The sequence below is a fragment of the Strix aluco genome, chromosome 20 (assembly GCF_031877795.1).
Source record: "Strix aluco isolate bStrAlu1 chromosome 20, bStrAlu1.hap1, whole genome shotgun sequence".
NCBI lineage: Eukaryota > Metazoa > Chordata > Aves > Strigiformes > Strigidae > Strix > Strix aluco.
Genome location: NC_133950.1, coordinates 5,915,950 through 5,936,870, shown reverse-complemented (window position 1 = coordinate 5,936,870; position 20,921 = coordinate 5,915,950). Strand labels below are relative to the sequence as shown.

Genomic DNA, 20,921 nt, shown 5'->3' with positions numbered 1-20,921 from the left:
AAGCTAGCACGTCTCCCAGTGCTACAAAATTAAAGAGAAAAAGAGCACAGCGCAAGCTATAGGGTATATGAAGGTGCTAGAAAGTGAACCACGAGCCACAGGTAAAGCAATCAATCCGACTTCAGGCATCTCTTAAATACTGTATGTACTCATCTCTCACTAGCAGCACTAGAAATAGCTGAACACTCATCTTTGGGATGGAGATATTTTAAGCGATGATACTCTTGTTTTCTGTTACAGTGCAATTTGCAGCACACTTTGAACCCTTCCCCATGACAAGCTCTAAAGACATCGATTACAACAGTGCAATGATAGCAATGATCACCTAACTTTCCTTTTTCCTTTTTAAAGCAAAAATAAAGCACATCTTTTAGTCATTGCAAATTAACTTAGATCCTTCCTTAAATGGGGAGGCTATTAACATACACCAGGGAGCGGGGAGACCTTTTTCTATACAGTTTCTGCCTCCCATTATGGTAACATCTAGAAATAAAAACCCTAATCACATCACATACCAATCTACAGAAAAAATTAATCCTGTCAATTGCACACCACATGCTGCTGCTCAGACAGGTTACAGACACCTAGACTCACTACTTTGCCTTGCATCGGCTACTGCCTAACAGCAGCATAATTACAATCAAACGCATTTCTCGCTGAGTATGATGTTTCCCAGCACAAGTGACATTGCTTCTTAATGACTGCAATCAGGAGACACTGAACGAAGGTACAGTAACCGATATGCGATACATACATCTGCTAAGAGGATACTTTTCTTTCAAGTAAATTGTTGACTGAGCTGATTCGATTTTCATCATTTAATGTGTGATCTTGTAACAGCCAAAAGGCTTCTCTGACAGATCGAGCAAGTCAGTTTTGCTCGGACTCAACACTAGGGCTCTGAAGCAGTGTAACAACCCAAAAAGCCCCCTCTCTCGCCTTGACTTCTGCTTTTAGGAGCAGTATCACACCTGGGCCTGCCTGAGAACTATTTAAGCTACCACGGAAATGAGGCTCCTATCGAGAAGGGGCTTTTAGACTGAGGATGGTGACTCCTCAGCAACACCTGGATCTTTCTGAGACCCGTAAGACAAGCACGCTAACACCTACCTCTGCTAGCACCACACAAAACAAGGTGTTTAGGGAGACAAATATAAACCAGCTGCTTATATCCCTTGGATTAAAAAAGCACGAGGAGCCTTGGACAAGAAAATACCCTGCCATGAGGCATGCTAGAGTGTGAACTGATGGCAGGGTAGGTACTTCACTGTAACACCTCTGGGCAAAAAGCAGTGAAGCCTGTTACCCTTCATTTATCAAACTATCTCACATCTACAGGCCAAAGCCTGGAGTAGCTCATTGCATCCCAGTTCACACTCAAGCTTGCCTTGCAGGTACTTCTGGGGTTTCAGTATCCTTAGAGACAAAAAAGAAAAAATAAAAACATACTATTAAGAAAAAAAGGAGCAGTGCTGATATAATGAGTCTCCTGAACAGAAACATGGATGATTGGGGAAAAAAGGAGACAGCATCTCCCTTGTATCTTCTCTGTTTACTTGAAAATCCCCATGAAACTGGCTGGCACAGCCCGATACGCAGTGCTGCTGGGCCACGGAGCCCCCAGGGACTCAAGTACAGAGTACATCCCACTCGAGCAGGATTTACAGAGGTGAAGAGCAGGCCAAGAGCCAGCTCCAGCACGCTGAGCTGCCAGCCTGGGCACGCTCTGTCCACATTGGTGGCTACATGCCTGTTATGACTAGGAAAAGCCAGGCTTGTAGTACTTGCTGGCAGAGCATCTGCCCAATCCATCCAGAAAACACGAGCACAAGCTTATGCCCCTCAAAAGGCACGCAGGATGCCCCTAATCCATGCCCAGTGCACACTGGCCTGTGACCAACGCAGACTTGGTAAGTCTGGACTCAAGGGGGATCTGCCTGGTGGCAGCAGAGTAGACCCAGGTGGATTAGAAGCAGCAAGGCACAGAGCTGCCTGCAGTATTACGTACAGCATCCTTATGGGGTATGTTGGAAAAACTGGAGGAAAAGGACTTCTTGTCAGACTGTAAACTTCTTCCCAGAATATGGAAGAAAATTCTCCCAGCAGACACTGTTCAGTCACTGCCCCAAACCACCTGTGTCAAGGGACCACTGCACCTCCCTGCACTGAGCCCAAAATCTGCCTCCCTGGGCTTGTCTGGTCTTTAAATTGTGGTTAAAGAGATTGTGGTTAATTTCTGAAATGGATTCCAGGAAGAACCTTACATTGTCACGGATGTTGATGTCTGACCCCTTCGCAAGCAGCAGCTTCACCAGCTCAATATGCTTGTACTCAGTGGCCCAGATCATCGGCGTCCAGCCTCCGTCATCCTGAGGAGGGAAAGGAAAGGGTGAGACACACAGAATGGGCAAGTCGGTCTCCTGCTGGCTTCACAAGCCCCTTGGCAGCCACAGCAGGGTGCACCTTGCCTGGGAGCCACAGACCCCTTTCCTCCCCAGGTCTGTCTTATCACTCTCCTTCGATCCACACTGCTGCAGGGAGAGGTCCCTCAGGGTCCTGCAGAGCCCAGCGTGATTTGAACCAACACACCTCATTAGGCTGGAGTTTATTTGTAGCTCAGCCCACTGACAATGGATCTCCAGGTCGTTCAAATGCAGCTGACTGTCCAAAAGGCACAACGAACATCCAGCTCGTGTAAAAGTTCTTACAAAAGCTCCCTGAGAAGCCTGGGGGAGCTGACCCTTCCCCAGAACGAGGAACCCCAAAGCAGTGCTGTCTCACCCCATGGCAATGGATAAGCTCTGGGATGGCAACTGCCAGGCTTGACCCATCCCACAGCATGCCATGATCCCACCACCCCCGACTAGGAGGGGCACAGTAACACCCTTGAGCAACAGGCTCCACCAGCAAATTCAGGGTCAAGGAGAAGCTGCAAATCGAGGCACAGAGAAGGAAAGTTTCCATGAGGTCAGTGGAGGGGATTGCCTTCTCTGGCAGACCGGGAGGCCCATGGCACTGTCACCCTATAATGTTTTTCAGGTGCCCCCCAGCAGCAGGACTGTATTTGAGTAACCACTGTGCAGACAGAATGCTGCTGAAACTTGGGTCCCTGACCTGCGAAAAGCAGCTTCTGCCCCTCTCAGAAAGGCCTCACCTGGCAGTTGACATCCATCTTCCCGTTGGAGAGGAGGTACTGAACAATGTCATAGTGCCCCTTCTTGGCAGCCAAGTGCAGACACGTGGAGCCCTCCGCGTCCTGGACACAACCACAGAACAAGCACTCAGGGGACATCCCTTCCCAGTGTTTCCCATGTCTGCATGACACCAGTGATGCTCAGGAACACCAGAGAAGTTCACAGAGGACTCCAAAAGCACCCAGCCCACTGCCAGGAGGGGAAAGAGCAGCAGCGACCAACAGCAGCACTGAGCAGAGGGAGCTTTACACAAAGCTCAGAGGTGCAACCCATGCAGAGTAGGAGGCTGAGAGTGCAAAGGCTACAGGAAGAGATGCCTTTGCAAAGTCTAGGGAAGGTACCAGCCCCAAACCCTCACAGACTGATGTTCCCCTTCCCCAACAGACCCTCTCCAACCCTTCTCCATGTGCTGAGAGCCAAGGGGAAGCAGAAATCCCTTGCAGAGGCAGAGCTTGCACGTTACATCAGAAAAGCACCCTTGTCTCAATCTGAAATGCTCCGTTTATACAGTTCTTTTGATGTGTTTTATTAGCACAAGGCCTTATTCCAGCACCTGGCAGCAGGGCAAAGGGGTGTCCTGCACAAGGGCTAGAAGCCTCCTGAGAGACCAAGTCTCCAGCATGCCCGCAGCCATCTGCTGAGATAGGAAATAAAAAAAAAAACATGAAGGTTGAAAGGAAAAACGCCTTTGGGAGCTGAGAATACAGGATCTGGTGGAGATGGACAGGCTGTGAGTCATGGCGGAGACACTCCCACACTAACACCAAAGATCTCAGCGGCTGGAGCTTGATTTTTATCAGGCATTTATATCCCAAGAGCTTAGCACAGAGCAAGGCCCAGAGACCAGGAAATAGGAGGAGGAAATGAAAGATTGAAAACCAAAATTACTCCCTCCAGCTAAACCCCTTGAAGCACCATCGGAGGTGAGGGCTTTCGGGTGGAGCTGAGTGGAGAACGTGGCACAGGACTAGGGAGCAACCCTCCAAGCAAGGATGGGACGTCTACGGTCAGGGATTACACTGTGTGGGCTTCTTGGGGTAAAGGTGGGGTTTCTACACCCCCGTAAGTGCCTGTCACATCTGAATAATGCCACAGCTTTCCCCTTAGATGAGCATGAGCCAAGTGCAGCTTCTCAACCCTATGGAGAGCAGACATATTTTAATATAAAGTTTCTGCAGGTTTTGAGTGGGGCTTTTACGTCCTATTAACAGGACCAACAGCTTCACCCTGGGGTCTGAGAAGCCCCCACCCACCCCACCACTGTCCTCAGCATCCCCTCCACCCCGCAGGCCTGCAGGGCCGGGCTGGGCAGGCTTGGCACACACCTGCAGCAGTTAATGTCCAGATTTCTCATTGAAATCACTGGAGCTGATTTTAAACTGCAGTGTTGCTGCTTTCAAAAAGATGACTAATCTGGTGCAAGAAACTAATTAACATAATAAACTAGTCTAGACTTCAGACGTGATCTCAGGCTTCTAATTTGCTTTTGCAAGCTCAGGATTTTTTTTCCTTTCCTTTACCTTTAGAAGCAAAAAAACCCTTCCACCTTTTCCTCTTCTACAGGGATGAATCAGGTGAGAGATGCCTAGATTGCTCCAAGACACCTGTGACAGTGGCCAGCATAAATCCACATGTGCCTGTCCTGTCCTTTGCCCCTTTCCAGCTCAGACCCAGGCTCCCAAGGATCCATTTAAGGCTCAGGGTGGGCAGCACTTGATATCTTGTGCAATCCTCCTGGCCCTGCCAGCTCCTTCACAAAAAGAGCATCCCGGCCCTGCCGTACTCCCCAGCAATAGCAGAGAAGCACGCCAACAGCAGCAGGTTGTAACAATAAGAAGTTGACATGGGGAGGGTTCCTGTGCTCCAAATAGCAGCTGATTTATGGGACTAATAAATGATCTGTATATTTTCCAAGACTGCAAAGCAACCAGAGCATGCTAAAGGCAAACTGACAGCTGCATTTTATTGTATTTGTTTAAATTAAAGGGTAGAGTTTAAAGATAGGGTCCAATTTTGCCACTGCAGCGTGACTGCAAGAAACCACACATCAGTCCTTCAGAAAGCAAAGATTCCTCTGTCATTTTTGCTGGCTTGGCAAGCACCTAATTATCAGCACATTTTAAAATGTCACCCCCAAATTCTCATTATAAGAGTCTAGAGAAGGAAACTCTTGAATCAAACTCCAAATTCACTGCAATGGATTTGTGAAAATAATACTTAGTGGCCCTGTATGAAATCAAATACCCCCTATGTTTGGTGCCACAAACTAATGTAGCAAGTGGCAGCACTTGCCCCAAACTGCTCACAGCCAGGACACTGCACCATGAAAATAATACTACCAACCACCACAGCCTTGCCAAGCCTTTGTGCCCAAGACAAGCAAGTCCACTTCCCCTCTGCCTGTGCACTTCCATCCAGGACTTAAAACATATCAAGAAATAAATGGTGGACAGAGGCTTCTTCAAGAGAAAAATATAAGGAATAAACTGCTACCTTAGGATCTACTAGTGCTCCAGCCTTGATAAGGTATTTCACAGTTTCCAGATGGTTGTTTTCTGCTGCTTCCATCAGTGGGGTCCTCTGGTCTTCAGAGCAGGTGTCTATATTAGCACCAGCCTGTTAAGACGCCAAGGCAAGTACAAGGACAGCTATAATCACTACTGGTTAGCAGAGGAAGGATGTGGGAGTAGAGATTTAGTAGCAAGTTTTTTCCTGAAATTTAGCCATGATTAATCAGGGGAAAAAAAAAAAAAAAACAGGAAAGAAGGGAGTCCAACTTCACCTGTTTTATAAAGCAGCACACGCTGCCTGCCCCTCTCCTAGCTTCTACAGCCAGTAACCAGGGCATAAGGAAGCCAACAGCTGGTATTAAATAACTCTTGTTATTAACGGATTTTGTACTGCTACTTTCTAGATATCGTTTGTGCATCAGTTTGGAAAAATCCTCCTCCTCCTTTTTCCAGCAGCTTTGTTTTCCCTGGTCTATCATTTTACGGACACAATGAACAAAACAACCAGCTCTTCCCAATGGCACAAGCAGTAGGAACAACTTGCTGATTGCAACAGAGGTAGGAGCTGTAAAAAAACATCCTGGAGATTGGCTAACTATTCCTGTTGAAGTCAACGGTGACATTTCTACAAAGGTCTCTGAGCATATGTTCAGTCAACATGGAGAGCCTTGGACCAAAATCTTACTCTTTTCCAAATCACTACTGTGTCATGTATCTTGCTTGCTTCAACTCTTTGGCTTAGCTCAGTAACCCACCCAATACTTAAAAACAAAAGAAGATCTCAGAGACAGCACAATTCTTGGCAGGCCACGCATTGCATATATGAGTGAAGCACAGACCTGTTTACAGCAGCGACACGCTGACTCAGGTTCACCTGGCACAAGAAGTTGGCCCCATTGCTTCCAGGTGCCTCCCACTGAATGCATTTGTTTTGATTACTTTTAAATAGCTAGAGCTATTTAAACCAGACCAGAGAAGAGGCGTTTCAAGTTTAACAAGCTGGGGACATTCCCAGCCAAATACTGTGCTACTGCAGTAGCCAGACATCAGGGAAGAGACAAGAAGAGGAAGGATTTTGGAAACAAACCAACCCTACCGATACTCAGTTCAAGTTGTTTGTAATATCCCACAAATTTTGCTCCTTTTACTCAAACGAGTCATTCCATTGTCTTCACGTGCATGAAGTGAGTGAGAGCAGCAGGGCAGGCCCATAGCTGCATCTTCAAACAGCACTTTGAAAGCCTCTGACTCCAGACGCTGAACTGCAACGTCCCAGCAGGCTCATGTTCAAAGACGTGGCAATGCTGCTTTCTCAAAAGCCCCTTAAGGTTTCCCAGTCACACAGGGTAAACAAAACATACTTCCAGTCACTCCAGATGATGTATGTCAGTACAAAAAAGAAAAACCGTAACTTTTTAAATCCTTTTTCCTTCACATCACTTTGGAGCAGGTTCAATGAGAGCATCCCTATGTCTTTATCTATCTTCCCTCCATTAGAACCCAAATCTCAGGCAATAAGCCAAACTTGCGTCTTTCCTTCTCTCTTTTTCAGGTGTGGGACATTGACACTGCAGAGGAAAATCCTGCTGGTGTTACTCAGGTTTTGACAGAAGGGAAGACAGTCTGCTAGCTTCCAGGCTCCAGCGCCTACCTGCCTTTGTTACAAAAGAGCAACTTGGCAGCAGCGCGCAGGTCAGCGGCCGCGTGCCAGCGGTCAGCCCGTGCTGGCACATCTGGCAGTGCACGGCTCTGCAGGGTGTGCCCGGGCATATGGGCTCCCACATGCTCCACAGTGCCCTACATCGAAGCTTCCCATGCTCACTGCCCAGACAGTGAAGGCTGCTTGGAGAACTGCCGAGAGAGAGACAGCTTCAGTCATGTCCTCTAAGACCTCTCCACCACTCCTCCCCCAGCAAACCCTGAGAATGAGGAATTTTTTATAAGAGGGATGTTTCAGTGCTGATTTCCAAAAGTGCTTTAGCCGTGTGGGGCAGAAGACCAAAAACCACAGAAAATTGCTTGTACAGAAGAATATAAGTGGAGACAGACCTGAATCAGCATATGGCAGATGTCCACGTGGCCAGACTCGGCAGCAGCATGGAGAGGGGTTCTCTTACTCTGATGCTCCATTTTAAAATTAGGGTCAATTCCATCCACTGAAAAACAGAGCAGAGATGCTTTCAAGCACAGTTTAGAGATTAGAGAAAAGCGTAACAGGAGAACCAGGTCTCAACTAAAGGCTTTTAAAGGACAGGTTCCCTGCCCATCCTCAGCCCTTCTCACAACTCACTACACATTCAAGCCAGAAAGCTCTCAGGGTTGTCCCACGGACATTCAATACACAACAGCCCTCAAACCAAGAGCCTCAGAAACACCACGAAACTTAATACCTTTAAGGCATTAAAATTTCTACATAGGCCATCTCCCTCAGATTCACAGTTCACCACCTCTCAGTGCAGCAAAACCAACAAATGCTATACAAGGATAAAAAGAAAAAAAAAAATGAGGCCTTGTTTAAACACAGGGGTTGGATAACAACGAAGAGTCAGTACTACCTGGCCTTTTTGTTTCACCACTGTTAACTGCAATTAGTATTAGTGATCCTCGTTGCATTCCCGCAAACACAGGGCTACAAAGCGGATGGAGCTTCTCCAACTAACACAAGCTCGGGATCTGGCCAGAGATTCTCACAGCTGTGCAAAGACTGACAGATGATGATGACAGCCAGACAAAGATGTCTGGGCACGATAACATGTTGCATATGATGAGGCCGTAGTTAAATATCAATGAATAACATTTTTGTGCTATTGAAGACATGAACAATGAAGCTAACACTTGCTAGACAAAAAAAGAAGAATCTGATAAATGAAAAGAACAGAAAGCGTCCAAAAATGTACTGCAAAGTACTGGAGTGGAAAGGAAATGATCCCAAGGAAACACTGTGTCCTTCAAACGGGGAGATTCCTCGGGAATATTTGTTAGTAAAAACAAGCTCAGTAGCTCAAAGTCATCTGATGACTGACAACTATGTACCCCCGAAACAAACCCTGTGTATTGAAGGGCTCTTCCTTTCTGCTCTCTTGCTGATGGGTCTCAGCTTAAGCCAACTCCCATCTTTTTACCTCTCCACTGGATGCAAATACCTAACTATCCCATTCCACGGAGAGGAAGAGTTCTGTCGGATTGGAAAAATCATGTGTAGCTCATTTGGACACAGAAACAGCTTCTCTGGATAAAACCATGCCCAAACGCAGAAACAAGTTGGGAGCAGCTCTGCATTTCACAGACAGATGAAGCCATTTCCAATGACACATCACTTGCAAAAGTGGCTTTCTCCTCCAGCTCCACTCACAAGGGGCAGTGGGGAATATGACGTGCTGCCATGCTGGGAACTGGACTCTGGCAGCTGCCTGGCAGGAGCTGGGAGTACTGCCAGACACGCAATGTCCTGGGAAGGAGCAACCTACCCAACATAAGCAGGACTTTTTGTAGCTCTCCTTGCCTCGCAGAGAAGTACAACTGCTTTGGATGGAACCGTAACTTCTTGGGTCTGCAGGAGTGAGGAAAAGAGGCATAATTAATACTCACTGAAGAACACTCCTGGCATTTCACTCCACCCCACTGCTACCCCATCTGCACAACAAAGTCTGTTCCTATGTTGCAGCTCCAGAGTGCCAGCAAAACACAAGAACAAGTCGTCACAAGGAGGTCTTAAAACTTCCCGCTCCAACCACAGACAGCCTTGTTCTAATGAGGGCCATATCTATTCAGTGTCACTCATCAACAAATTCTGGGTCTTACTACTGTAAATGGGAACTCCTAGTAGTTAGAGCTGCAGTTGGAGGGCCAGTGAAAAACTAAATCCTCCAGGCAAATCAGTAAGACATTTAGAGCTATAACTATTCTCTTGAATCAGTAATCTGTTAGGGTGACAAATGACTGAAGTGAACAAAAAAAGGTCTCAGTGGGACCAAAATCCAGAGAAGCTAAATCTCAGTTTTGTCTAGGTTAAGTAACTTTGCTGGGAACTGGAGAGACCCAGCAGTCGTCTTCTTACTTTTCGGAGTCCAGGGCAATCAGGGCACTTTCCAGCGTTTCTTTAACTGGTCCCTGGGCCAGGCTAGTAGTAGGCTTTGGAAAAACTGAAGACCCAGCCATATCAAACCCCTCAGCAGCTGAACTTTCTGGCTTGTCTTCCTCTGACAATCGCATCCCAGCGCCACTGAAGAGAAAAAATGAGAGACAGCCAAAGCACAACCATTAAAAATACACAACAGTGTGTATCTTATGCCAAAGAAGGAAAGGAAATGGATTTTAAATACAGACAAGCTTAAGTGAAATCGAAACACAAACCCGTATCTTTTACAGCCTTTTCGGTAAGAACTTGCCCCAAAAAGGAGTTGCATTGCCCTATCATTACATTTTGATGGACTCTGTGCTACAGGAAGCCCAGAAACACGGGCAAGTCATAAAAGCCACCATAACAAGAGAGGATTGGGTGGGAAGTCAGAGCACTGTTCAGCACAGGGATGGCTTAATTTGCGTTTTCCTCTGCATTTTCATCCTCTCTTTACGCTTGTGTCCATCGGTGCAAGTCTGGAGGTACAGCCACGTATTGCATGGATTTCCCTGTCACTTAGCAGAGCTGGCAACATCAACTCGTTCCACTATTATTCCATTCCTAACAATAAGAGGAAGCAACGGTTTTAACTCCTGAACCCCTCCTATCTTCATAGCCTCTGTCCCAGCTCACCTTGTGGCTGCTGCATTCTTCTCCACCACAGTGAGCAACACAAAACACACTTGCAGATTCCTGCAGCTGAGTTTGGCTTGACAGAGCAGGACCAGAAAGCACTTTGCTCCATCGGGAGGAGCACAAGCATTCAAATGCAAAGCATGGTTTGGCATGAGGTTTGAGATCACTATGTGCTCCCAAGCTCACCTCCCCGTCGTGGTGTCGGCCCTTCCCTCCACAGCTGCTGGTTTCTGCTGCTCATAGGTCAGCGACACCGTCGAGGTTGTGTCTGCTTTTGCTATTGTCACCTCCTTTGCCTTGGAGGCCTCCTCCCCGCAGTGTGGGCAGTAGCTCATGTCGTTGACCTGGGAGGCACAGTTCTTGTGGAAACGGTGGGAGATGCTGCTCTCCGGCTGACACTCCATGAAAGTGCCCTAAAAAAACCACATAGAATAAATTCACACCTTGGTCACTGCGTGCATTACCCCTTCTACATGCTTCATCCATCCGCAGATCTCTTAAATACTTCATTCATCACCACTCTTGTCCCTGGCGCTTCCAATACAGTAAGCAAGCACTGCCACTTCTTCAGAAGAGAACAAAACCAAGGTAACAGGGAAAAAATTCACTTGGTTAGGGACTGCAAAGCAAGTTTTTTAATTGTGCTTGGGAAACAGAATCAGGAAGTCCCAATTTCCAGCTCTTTCCTCTAATGCTTGAAGTTCTCGCTTATGTTTCGAGAAGTGCCAGTGTACTGTAAGGACGCCCCCAAAACTGGAAAAGAAAACTTCAGACCTGTATGCTGAGCCAGCATTAAAACTACCTAACAAAGCTGCGCACAAACCATTCAAGGACCTACGTGAATAAAATTAAATCAGCTGTTAACCCCAATGTAACCTAAAGTACGTAACGTCTCTGCTTGGACCGGCCCTGTATGTCATTTAACCCCAATAACGTGGCTCACTGCTCATTCAGCAAACTCGGGCAACTTTTCCTAAAATTCTTTTCCCTTTCCAGCGAAGTCCTTCGAACTGAAGGTACCCCAGATTCACTGCCCTGTCGTATTAGTGCTACCTGAAGCCCTACTGTGCTCTGTGTTATCAGTGATGGATAGCACAAACACTCCCAGGTTCACCTGTGTGAACTATGACATGTCACTGAGAGATGTACGAGCATGTTAGACTAGTTAAAACCCACTCTTCTCCTGAATTCATGGTCCTCCCAAGCAATCTAATTAACTGTATCTCAGCTCTGCAAATGCCTTTAAGGGTTTTGAGAATTTTATCTTCTAAATGATCTTTGACTCAGCATGAAAATCCAGGATGGTTCCATTTATTACTATAATGCTTGAGACTACTGTAGCATCTTTCATTGAGTCATCTTGAAGAACATCAGACAATTAAACCTCCTCATCACCCCGTGAGGCCCTCAATTGGCGTTCTTCAGCTTCACCAACAGGGAAACTAGGACGCTGACGACTTAAAGGACTGGACCAACGCTATTAAAAGCCTCAGTGGCAGAGGTGGAAGAAGCAGCAGGAGATCTCAAACACTGCCTTGTTCCATTGCCATCACTCAGGTTCCCCATCTAAACCATCATGAGCAGATGAGGGGACACAGATGTGTGTACACAGATTCATTTACAAACCGAGCTAATACAATTTTTGATGCGATTGATCTGTACAGAGAAAGAAAAAAAAAACCCTTTTTCCAAAGAAATTCCTAAGGCAAGACTTCCACTGTGTGAAATCCCAGTGAAAACCCTTCAGTAACACCCCTTGGGGTCTCCAGGAAGATAAAGGTGACGATTGCAGCTACCCTCACACACATTCCTGTTGAAAACACCACCTGATGTGCTGTGGAACGAGGTGGAGCTGATGCCAGGGAGTCAGTAAACCCCTTTAGGTACCATCTCCACCTTCAGCTCTTCCAGCTACTGCAACAGGTACCCCCTTCCCTAGATTGAGAGCACGGACTTACTGCAGTGCAAAAGTATCCACAGCCAGGGCAACACTGGTGTTTCACCATCCTCCCTCTATGGTCCTCACACAGCACCAAAAGCTGGACTTTGTTAGACGGGCGCATCAGTTCATACTTAACCACACTGTTTGTGCATCGGCCCAGCTGGAACAGGAGAAATTAAAGGAAATGAAATTACTGGAGACCAAAACACTCTCTGTGCTTGTGCGGAGGAAGATCTTGCACACTGCCTTGATGAGCCCTGGCTTTTTCACAGTAATTCAGATGTGTGCCAGATAGCATTAGCAGTGCAGCAGGAAGCTGTGAAAGCTGCTCTCACAGGAAGAAATGCATCATTTACTAACTAACATGCATGTGGACCCCGAGTCGTTTGTTCCTTGCAAGAAAAAAAAAATTGTAACTGGAAATACGCAACAGCCAAGCAGCGGCAGAAGGGGCAGTCCCATGGGCCTGACTCACACAACATACGCTCTCCTTTTGCCAGGAAGAGCGGGTGTCGGTGACCAAGAGAACAAGACCATACGCACTAAATCTTGTTACTGTTCAGAAGTATAAGTCACAGGAAGATAAAGGGAAAAATAATTGCTCTTCATTGCCAGCGAAGTTATAGTCTGTACTGGTTCCAGCACTGGCCCCTGCCCAGACCACAGGGATGAACAGCCAGGCTTTCACGAGAGTTCAGCTAAAGTCACATTTTGAGCATGTTTTCCGAAGGATTTCACCAATGTACAGTTCTGGGCTTAAACAGCTGTCTTCTCGTGCACCACCTTGTTCTGTTAATGACAGCAGGCTCCGTAACTGGGGTTCACTTTTCCCAATCAGTGTCATTCGCTGTGCTGCATCAGAAGGATCAGCGCTTCCTTCTGCCCCCCGTTCATACATCTACGACATTTTCACATCCCAGTTGCCACCTGCTAGCATGACGCAATGCTGTTTGGGTTCTGTAAGTTCCTCTTGATAACAACCTTGCTCTCCCCAGATGCCTGGCAAAGGACATTTATGAACTACAAATATAAACATGAAAGGCTGCTACAAGGAAACGTCCCTGCTGAAATCTGTGCGTGGTTTACTGTGCGCTGCCACCACGAGCAGAGGAGTCGGTCAGGAACACGGTGCCTGCTCATCACCAACAGACTGTCCCTCTGGTCTAGCTGAGGTTCGATTTGCTGCTTTTTCCTCAACAAAACTAGGATTTCTCTCTATTTTTTTTAAACTCCACTTCTCCTGCAGAATCAACGCCCCTACAGAAAAAGAGAACGGATTTTAACCTAGGCTCATCATTCACCCCTAGAATCTCTGATTCAACGTACCCAAATTCCAGCTTCAAAGTCTACCTGTGGTTGTGACACCTTGGCTAGACTGATCACCAGTAACACACAGACCTCGGGGGCTGCAGGGGTGGCAGGAGAGTAACATGGCACTGATTATTACTTATGAGCTGAGAAAATTTGATTAAAATGTGAAAAGCTGCACTGTCCAAGTGAGGAAATCTCTGCATTATTATGTCACACTTTATTATTTGCTAGAAAGTCCAAAAAAGTACAAAATTATTAATTGCTATTTTCCAACCATTAGAGAGTGCAGCAGGGTGCTGATAACTATTTATAACATTCTCCAAGGACATGACAGCCTGGAGAACCCACTATTCACACATATAATATTCTTATAACATCTATGAGTCATTTATCCCATTATGAAAAAGAACCTAACATAAAGCACGGCCTTTGCTATTCCTCTCTCGGATTTCTCCACAGACAGAACTGTCAAACCACTGTACACACAAGAAGCAACTCTTTCATAAACCTTTTGTTTATTTAGAAACCCCAGGGTCCCCCTCTCTCCTGTAAGTCTCCAGGGCATTCTCTCATTAATGAATCAATTTTGCCATGCTTTGGAAATTCCCTTCTCTATAGGTACCAGCACACACTAACAGAAGCAGAGCTGGGCTGCAAATCAGATTATTCCCTTCTCCTTCCATCCACCCTTCTCCTGGGATCCTACAGGAGAACTAGAGATACTCTTATTCCTTGTCCTACTACCAGCAAGTATCAGAGCACTGCACTGTGAGTGTGGCTCAGCTGAAGCTTAAAAGAAACTCAAGAATCTCCCAGTAAAAGGCGGATCTGCCGAGCGCGTTGCTGTCCTGCAGTCTCACTTTCCAGACTCTGAGAGGGAGTCACTTCTGTCACTTACTTCCACACTTTCAGAACCAGTAGAGCCCAACTAGCCCAGCTGTGATCACTGAAAGGCATCGAGCACAATCATTTTCAGTCAGCCAGACCTGGAGGCTGCGCAGGGTTGCCAGGACATAGGAAGCTTTGTAACAGAAGCCTCTTGGGGGAGGAGGAGAGAGGAAGGCTGGGGCAGACTGAGCCGGCGGAGGGCATGCCAAGTTCCCGAAACTCAAGAGCTGGCTACAGAAAGGTTTGCATCAGCGCCTTCGTAGTCAAGGGAAACCAGCTCCAAGCTTCCTCTGATTGGATTTTCTCACTTTGATGCATGCTAATGTATTTTAGCCCACTTGGCCTGAAGTGTGTCTGTTACATCAACTTGATCCGGCTGCACAGGCCAGGACAAGCAGGAGGGATCCACCCAGCGCCTCTCCAACTGCAGACCACACCACCTCCTCCCTTCGAGTGGCTTCAACCCGACTGTGCGACACGCGCGGAGTGCTGGAGCCCTCAGCTTAGTGAGCAAGATGCTTGCCCTGCCATTCCCACACACCGGCGGGTTCCCAGTCTAGCAGGCTGCAGAGCTCCTCCGTGACCTGACACATGTTCCCAGCACAGCTTTTTATTCTTTATGTCTTTGTCCTCAGCAGAAAAGTCTGCGAGAAGCTGAAAGACAGGCTCCTACCTCGTTATCCACACTCTCCGTGGCCATGCACTGGTTGTTGGCTAGCGTGGTGATCTCTCTGCTTTTGGGGGTTTCCATTCGACAGCTACAGAGGGGGACTTCCTGGAGACCATCCACTTCGATTGCTTCAGGACCATTGGAAAGACCTGGAGTACAGAAGACCAGCAAATCAGCTCTGAAATTCTCTTCCAGGAGAAAGAATGCAGTCCATCAACACCACCCATGTCCTGTGGCATCTTCCCATTCCATTTCCTGAAATGCTCTCAAGGCATTATCTAAACCCCATAAAAAAGACCCCTTCCTTACACCAGTAGGAGTTTGCAAAAGCATCCTGTACTTTTCTAAGTCCAGCCACGCTACAGATGACTATACTGAAATCAAGAATAAGTTAAGAACAGTTTACTCTGAGAAAACCTCAACAAAGAAAAGCAACAATGAAATACAGATTTTTATCAGACTGTCTCCCCTCACCACCTGCCCCACAACACTGCTCTGGCACCAGAAAATTTGTAGGAAACCACGCAGAGTTGGGAATTTGAATAGTTAGTGGAGTGATAAATAGAGAAGACCAGGAAAGCACAAACTTCTATTTGCAGCGGCTTATTACACAGATGGGAAAACAAAATTCTTGGGACTATTTGGTCTCAGCCAACCAAGAATTATTTATTTTGGAAAGAGAACAAACCAGGAAAAAGAAAGCAGCAAGATGCTCAGATGTTCTTGCCTTCTCCTCATCTTTTTCTCTCAGATTTTGAACACCTTCAAACCTATTTAAAGGCGGATAATGGCTTTTGAGGGGGCTCACTGCCAGGTACAGGGGCACAGCGTGAATGTCCTTGTGGCTCCTCTGCATTCAACTCAATCACTAGGTTACCCATGATTGCAAAACACTGGCCTAAAGACAAAGGGGTTGCTTTTGGTCCTATACTCCTAATCCTACAGAGCTGTAACATCTCTTTGCAACGCTTTCATTGCAGAAGCAAACCCTCAAACATTTGCCTTTGGATTGGTTCACCCTGAAGTGTCCCAAGCTTTCCCTACCCAAGCCTGCTATGGGATTGAGTCCCAGTGAGAAGGAAGCATGCTGCTATTTTTTAAGCTTTCAGAAGGAGAGTTATTTTGTGGCAAAGTTTCAAAGATTAACTTCATTCCTGAAGGAGATTTCTCTTTAGCTGCCCTGGCAATGGCAGCACTCCCCCGGGCAGCACCCTGCCCTTGGCTACAACCCTACCAGCCCAGCGCAAGCTTCTTTCATCTTGTGAGGAGTTTCCTTTGGCCAACAAGTTGCAAGACCAAGCCTAGAGAAGGGTTGGGATATTTCAAGACATACAAGCAGAGGGAAAGTCCTTGCACTTTTCATGTAAAATCCTGTCAAGATCTTAGAGGTTTAAGAGCTTTTTCTAGGACCACAAATCACCAAGCTCATGCCTCGCCTTCCAAACTGTCGCTTTCATAATCTTTTTGACATCCAGAGGCTCTGGTGAAGGCATCCCTCGTCCATCCTGAACCTCCCTTGGTGGTGAACACTCCCACCCGCTCTTTGATGCGCCTCTATCAAAAGAGCTAGACAACCTTTGAAAGTGAAAGAGCGACAGAGGACAGACAGACGGGGGACAGAGGGACGGATCCAGCTCAGTCAGAAGGCACCGGATCCAGGGCAAGTTCAGCACTGGGAACAGCGGCTGGGCCGAGCACCCAGAACCCACAGCTAGTGCCTCCTCTGCCCGGGGCTGAACAAGAGGATCCTCGGGGGGCGGCGGCAGCAATCTGGGGCGATGCTAAATCAGAATCCTCCAAGGAATGGAGGGGAGCTGCTGAGTGGGACGGGAGGGCTGGGACTGCACTTTGGACTCCTTGCTGGGCGTCTTCCTGAGCCACCATATCACAGAATCATCTAGGTTGGAAAAGACCTTGAAGATCACCTAGTCCATGCTCCACCCGAGCCCCATCCCTATTCCGTCCCATTCCCACCCCATCCCCGGAGGTTCCCGGGGGGTCCCGGGCCGGGCGGGCGCTCTGTGGCCAGGCCGGACCCGCAGCCGCCAGGGGGCAGCCGGGCCCCCGCGCGCCGCCCGCCTGCGCCCGGCGGAACAAAGCCCCGGCCCGGCCTGGCGGGGCTCGGCCTGGCGGGGCTCGGCCTGGCGGGGCTCGGCCCGGCTCAGCCCGGCGCACTCACCTCCCGCCGGCGAGGAGAGGATTCCCTTCACCCGGAGATCCAGGGAATCCAGGGACACCTCCATGTACTCCATGCTGTTCTCCTGGCCGGGGCCCTCTCTGCCTCCCAAAGATGGTTTATAGGCTTCGGCACCTAAATGGAAACACACGGGCATTTACACGGCTGGGAGAAAAAATAAATAAACAAACTGCGTGCAAGCCCGTGCGGGTGTAAGGGCCATATTTACGTGAGCAGGCTGTACGCAGGCTCCTCAGAGAGGCCATGAGTACAGATGCACATAGAATTATGAAAATGCAACATCTGGGCATATATGGCACGATTGATCTCTTATTTCATTCCCTGTCTGATCAGACAAATTTTCCACTTCCACTTACGCAGGTAACAACAACAAAAAAAAAAAAGAATAAATGAGACAAGTTCTGCCTCTGAAAGGCACATCTGCCTGCTGCCGTAGTGCATCGGCAGCGGAAGCTTAAATGGCACAAGGAAGGGATGAAACCGGGGCTCAGCACATCGTCCTGTCTCCGACCTGCAGCAAAGGGCCCCAGGTACAGCCCGGCTGGGCAAAGCGAACCAGCTAATCATGTACGTCGTGAAGAGGACGAGGCAGGTGACATTCAGCTTAATGGGAGGGGAAAAACATAAAAGCCAAGTTCTGGCTCTAAGTGAAGAAAGCTGCTGCCGGGAAGAGATGGCATGGGGATCCCTCGCTGGGAAGAGATTGCATGGGGACCCCTCGGAGCCTCTGTGGGAATTGTCAATCTCTTCACACTCCCTTGGCTTCACTTTCTCTCCTGGTTTGCTTCTCCCACCCTGGCTTGGCCAAGAGACTTTCGTTAGCCTGGAAGACTGGCTGCCACCTTTACTGAGGGAGCAGAAAACCAGACTGCGTCTGAAGTGAAGAATTAGCTTTTTGCTCTGAAAGGAATCAACGGTCCCTACTTCATCTTGAGAAAGGGGCTGTCTTGGGAGGAAGAGGAGCAAGCCAGATGACTGACAAACCCCAGGCACAGACCAAAGGCTGAAACATGGTCATTCAGCTCAGAAGTAGCCACACACCTGCTGATTAGAAATGGCCTGTTCAAAAAGAATTAGCAAGCATGGAAGAATAAACCCTTAGATGGCAATGGATGTGTGAAACCTTAATAACGAAGCTGAAGGCACAGCTTCACTTCAGAGACTATCCACTTTTTTTCATCCATGTTGTTACCTTTCCTGAAAAAGAAGTATCACATCCAGCCTGCACTCCTGGCTCTCCCCACCCCACAGCTTTCAGAAGACAAAGGCCACTGAAAACTTTGAGTGCTGGGTAACTTAGATCAAACAAGAATGACCACCTGAACAATGGCCACACCACAAGTTGGGCCAGAGGTAGCTCATTACAGATGTTGTGGTGCTTCCAGAATAAGCAAAGACAACCTGCACAATCCGTTCAGCTGGACAAACCTTCATACAGAAGCAACTGAGCATCACTCTGGGGTGGTTCTTCCTTTCCCTTCTGCATCTAACCACACTCCCCAAGCTCACGAGATATGAGTCCCCATGGACATGGGTCCATGAGGTCTTTTTTGGATACTCTAAAATAAAGTAAGTCCATTAAAAAAAAAAATATTCCTCCATCGTGCCAAGGATAAAGCCACCTCGTATGTATTCTGCTGTTACAGTGTGCACACCAACAGCTACGGCCAGTGAGATGCAAGTTCACACCCTGGTTTATCACACAGCCCATCCCTGTAAAGGAAGAGCGAGCTCTGCAGACAGCCACTGCCTTACGGCCTCAGGTCCTCACCCCTCCACCTGGAAGGCTAACTGCTGCGTAGTTAAGGAACAAAACACAATTAGTTACCTAGCACACTGGCTTGTTTCTTTTTATTCCTCCGTCTCCTCTTGCGGGTGGGTTTCAGCCATGGACTGTCCGTCTTTCCTTTCCTCTTCAGCAGCTTCTTCTTGACACTGGACTCTGAGCTCTGAATAACCAGAGAGGCCACGTGCATGTAAGGCATGTTGGCATCAGCGTCCCAGCAGTCCTTTGCGCCCATGCGAAAGAGACTTCTCGCAGCTTGAGTTATGCGAAAAGGCCTTAAGGACTGGGGGTTTGAAATCAAGTGGTGCTAAGATGTCTTTATAGTGCCGAAAAGGAAACACAAGCACACGTGTGGGTGTATTTCCTGTCATTTCAATAGTGCATGCTTCACTTTCTCTTCCATATCAGCTCTTACACCACACTCATTGCAGTAGTAGCCAAGCACCTCCACACAGCAATGCAAGTATGCAGACACATGCACACTTCTAGCTTCTTCCCAGAAAAATTGTGGTTTTTTCGAACTAAAATATGCACATTGCTCCACAGTCATGCTAGAAAATGCCCACAAAAACCTGCCTTGCACCTGAAGAGCCACCTTACGGCGTTGGGATGGACCTGGGGGAATTGAACTCTACAGTAGTAGAGCAGCCCCCTTCCTCAGCAAGGTACAGAGTAGCATGGACTAATCATGCAGCAAATATTCAGACACATACATGAATCTAAACAGGGTTTGGGTTTTGGTTTAAAAAAATACAGTTGTCTGGGGTGGGTTTTCAAAGTCAACATTGGAATGGGGAATCCAGCACCCCAACGCTCTGAGACAGTCTTCAACGCATCAACCACAAAATTCACGTTCAAATCAAAACTGTCAGCTCCTGATGCTTATCCATCTCCCACCAAAGCCTATGAAAAACCTCCTGCTACCATTAACAGCGGCTGGATCAGGCCCTACCTTCACGGGAAGCTGGTGCTGCACCATGCCCTGTTATCACAGTGAGCGAAGCCAGGCAAAGCGCTGAGCCCTGGCTCTCCAGGGCAGCTCTACGGTGTGTCTACGCTGCCCCCAGGAACCGTCCCTGAGCGTGGGCTCAGTTATAACCCGCCACGTGGCTTATACCAATTGCATCAAGCTGCTTGTGGGGGAGAGGTTTGTGTTTGAGCCAGTCCCTGTCTGAGGAACCGACTGACTCACCACATATGAGCAGAGCAAAAACCACCGTCTAGGATGTGGAGATATGACTTGGGAGTTTGGACTTGACTGCAAGCTCAACCCCTGGTTTGAGCTAATGCTACAGACTGGCCTCAGCTACCCACAGACAGGGGCAGGCTACACAGCCCCTGCTCCTTGGTCCTCCCTGGCTTCCGTAGTGTCAGAGCACAAGGAACAAGACCCTAAAGAGCTTGAACAATTCACTTGGTACAGTCATTTCTACCTTCAGCTCAAAACATCAAGAAAATGAAGCCAATAATTTTCTCAAGGTGACTGAAGAGTTGGGGTGCCTTAAATGCTGGCTCCTCAACTTGAGATGCTGTGGAAAGGGAGCAAAATTTTTAAGTAAAGAGGAAGGTGGGGGACAGAGACAATCAATGAACAACAATTTAAATTTAAAAAAAAAAAATTCTCTTCACCAGCCATCTAAAAATAAAAAGTAAAAATCACCAGCAGC

At 47.7% G+C, this 20,921-nt stretch overlaps 1 protein-coding gene across 14 annotated transcripts in view; it reads right to left on the bottom strand.

Annotated features, from left to right (window-relative positions):
- The window catches only part of EHMT1 (euchromatic histone lysine methyltransferase 1), a 123,683-nt gene that overhangs the window by 16,469 nt on the left and 86,293 nt on the right, over nucleotides 1–20,921 (bottom strand). For 10 of the 14 annotated variants that reach the window (XM_074846123.1, XM_074846128.1, XM_074846130.1 and 7 more), the window contains 11 exons: nucleotides 19,297–19,537; nucleotides 17,451–17,582; nucleotides 15,275–15,420; nucleotides 12,419–12,562; nucleotides 10,647–10,873; nucleotides 9,762–9,926; nucleotides 9,172–9,254; nucleotides 7,754–7,860; nucleotides 5,688–5,810; nucleotides 3,155–3,256; nucleotides 2,265–2,369 (listed from right to left, as the gene is read on the bottom strand). In XM_074846123.1, the coding sequence (XP_074702224.1) occupies nucleotides 2,265–2,369; nucleotides 3,155–3,256; nucleotides 5,688–5,810; nucleotides 7,754–7,860; nucleotides 9,172–9,254; nucleotides 9,762–9,926; nucleotides 10,647–10,873; nucleotides 12,419–12,562; nucleotides 15,275–15,420; nucleotides 17,451–17,582; nucleotides 19,297–19,537 (1,575 nt within the window). The remainder of the gene's footprint in view (nucleotides 1–2,264; nucleotides 2,370–3,154; nucleotides 3,257–5,687; nucleotides 5,811–7,753; nucleotides 7,861–9,171; nucleotides 9,255–9,761; nucleotides 9,927–10,646; nucleotides 10,874–12,418; nucleotides 12,563–15,274; nucleotides 15,421–17,450; nucleotides 17,583–19,296; nucleotides 19,538–20,921) is intronic. The other 4 variants (XM_074846134.1, XM_074846132.1, XM_074846133.1 and 1 more) reach the window with 3 other exon arrangements.